The 1059-nt window shown below is 45.3% G+C and overlaps 1 protein-coding gene across 1 annotated transcript in view; it reads right to left on the minus strand.

Moving 5' to 3' along the window:
- LOC106879666 (deleted in malignant brain tumors 1 protein) overlaps positions 1–1059 on the minus strand; it is a 36089-nt gene that overhangs the window by 10513 nt on the left and 24517 nt on the right. Inside the window, exon 16 of the mRNA XM_052978214.1 lies at positions 184–234. Within this exon, the coding sequence (XP_052834174.1) occupies positions 184–234 (51 nt within the window). The remainder of the gene's footprint in view (positions 1–183; positions 235–1059) is intronic.

Here is a 1059-nt window from a genome sequence, read left to right on the forward strand (position 1 = left end):
GCTGAAGAATCCACGCTTAATTGGGAAGACTTTTGTTGCAGAATCATCAACGCACTGCAGGCAGACGATATGTGACAGCGACGACATATTGGATCAAGACGGACATAAGGACTTAATAAACAGAAGACAAAGAAAAGAGAGTGAAGTCAGGGGGAGATAACTGCGCTGTTGAATGTCACTCACCGGAGTCACGTGGCTTCTCTGTACTTTCCCATGATGCATCGGTGGTCGAGTCTTTCAGCAAAACGTCCAATGGAAGCAAAGAAATACAGGAATAAAAACATCGATCGAAGTTTCACAAAGATTAGGAAAGAAATCTCTGCTCCTAGCAATCAATTCTCTCTTTCTTGCTCTCTCTTTCTCCTCTTTCTCTTTGTCTTTTTTATCTCTCTCTCTCTCTCTCTCTCTTTCGTTCCCTTCTCTCTCTCACAACATATTCTCCTAACGACCCTTCCCTCCATTCGTGCCAACTCACCACAACCCATCTCCCACTCTCCTATTGTTATCTCCTGAACCTACCCACCCACTCATCCTTGCTGAGAGGGGTGAGTGGGTGGGAAAGAGGTTTTCGTCTTCTAAGTCATTTGGATTCCTCATTCCAGAGGGTGCCAACTAAAATGCACCCAGTCCACTCTCTAAAATGGATGTCTTCAGAAATGGCAACCAGTCATAGAATTCATGCCAAAACAGGCAATTGGAGCCTGATGCAGTTATCTGACTGGCCAGATCTTGACAAACTGTCCAACCCATGCCATCATAGAAGACTGATGTCTCAAATCCTGATACTTTCTGTCCCTCTTTCCATATTCTAATCTCTTCTTATATTGCACAAAGCCATCTTCCTTAATATGACTCCCTTCCTCAGTCGAGTGATCTCGTCTCCTATGTTGCTTGGTGACCCTGCTTCTGCTGGAGTCACATGCAAAGCACCAAGTACACTCTGTGAAATGGTTGGCATTAGGAAGGGCATCCAGCCATAGAAGCCATACCAGAGCAGACCTCACTGGTGCTGGTGCCACATAAAAAGCACCCAGTACACTCTGTAAAGTGGTTGGCATC

The sequence above is a fragment of the Octopus bimaculoides genome, unplaced genomic scaffold (genome assembly GCF_001194135.2).
Source record: "Octopus bimaculoides isolate UCB-OBI-ISO-001 unplaced genomic scaffold, ASM119413v2 Scaffold_105217, whole genome shotgun sequence".
Taxonomy (NCBI): domain Eukaryota; kingdom Metazoa; phylum Mollusca; class Cephalopoda; order Octopoda; family Octopodidae; genus Octopus; species Octopus bimaculoides.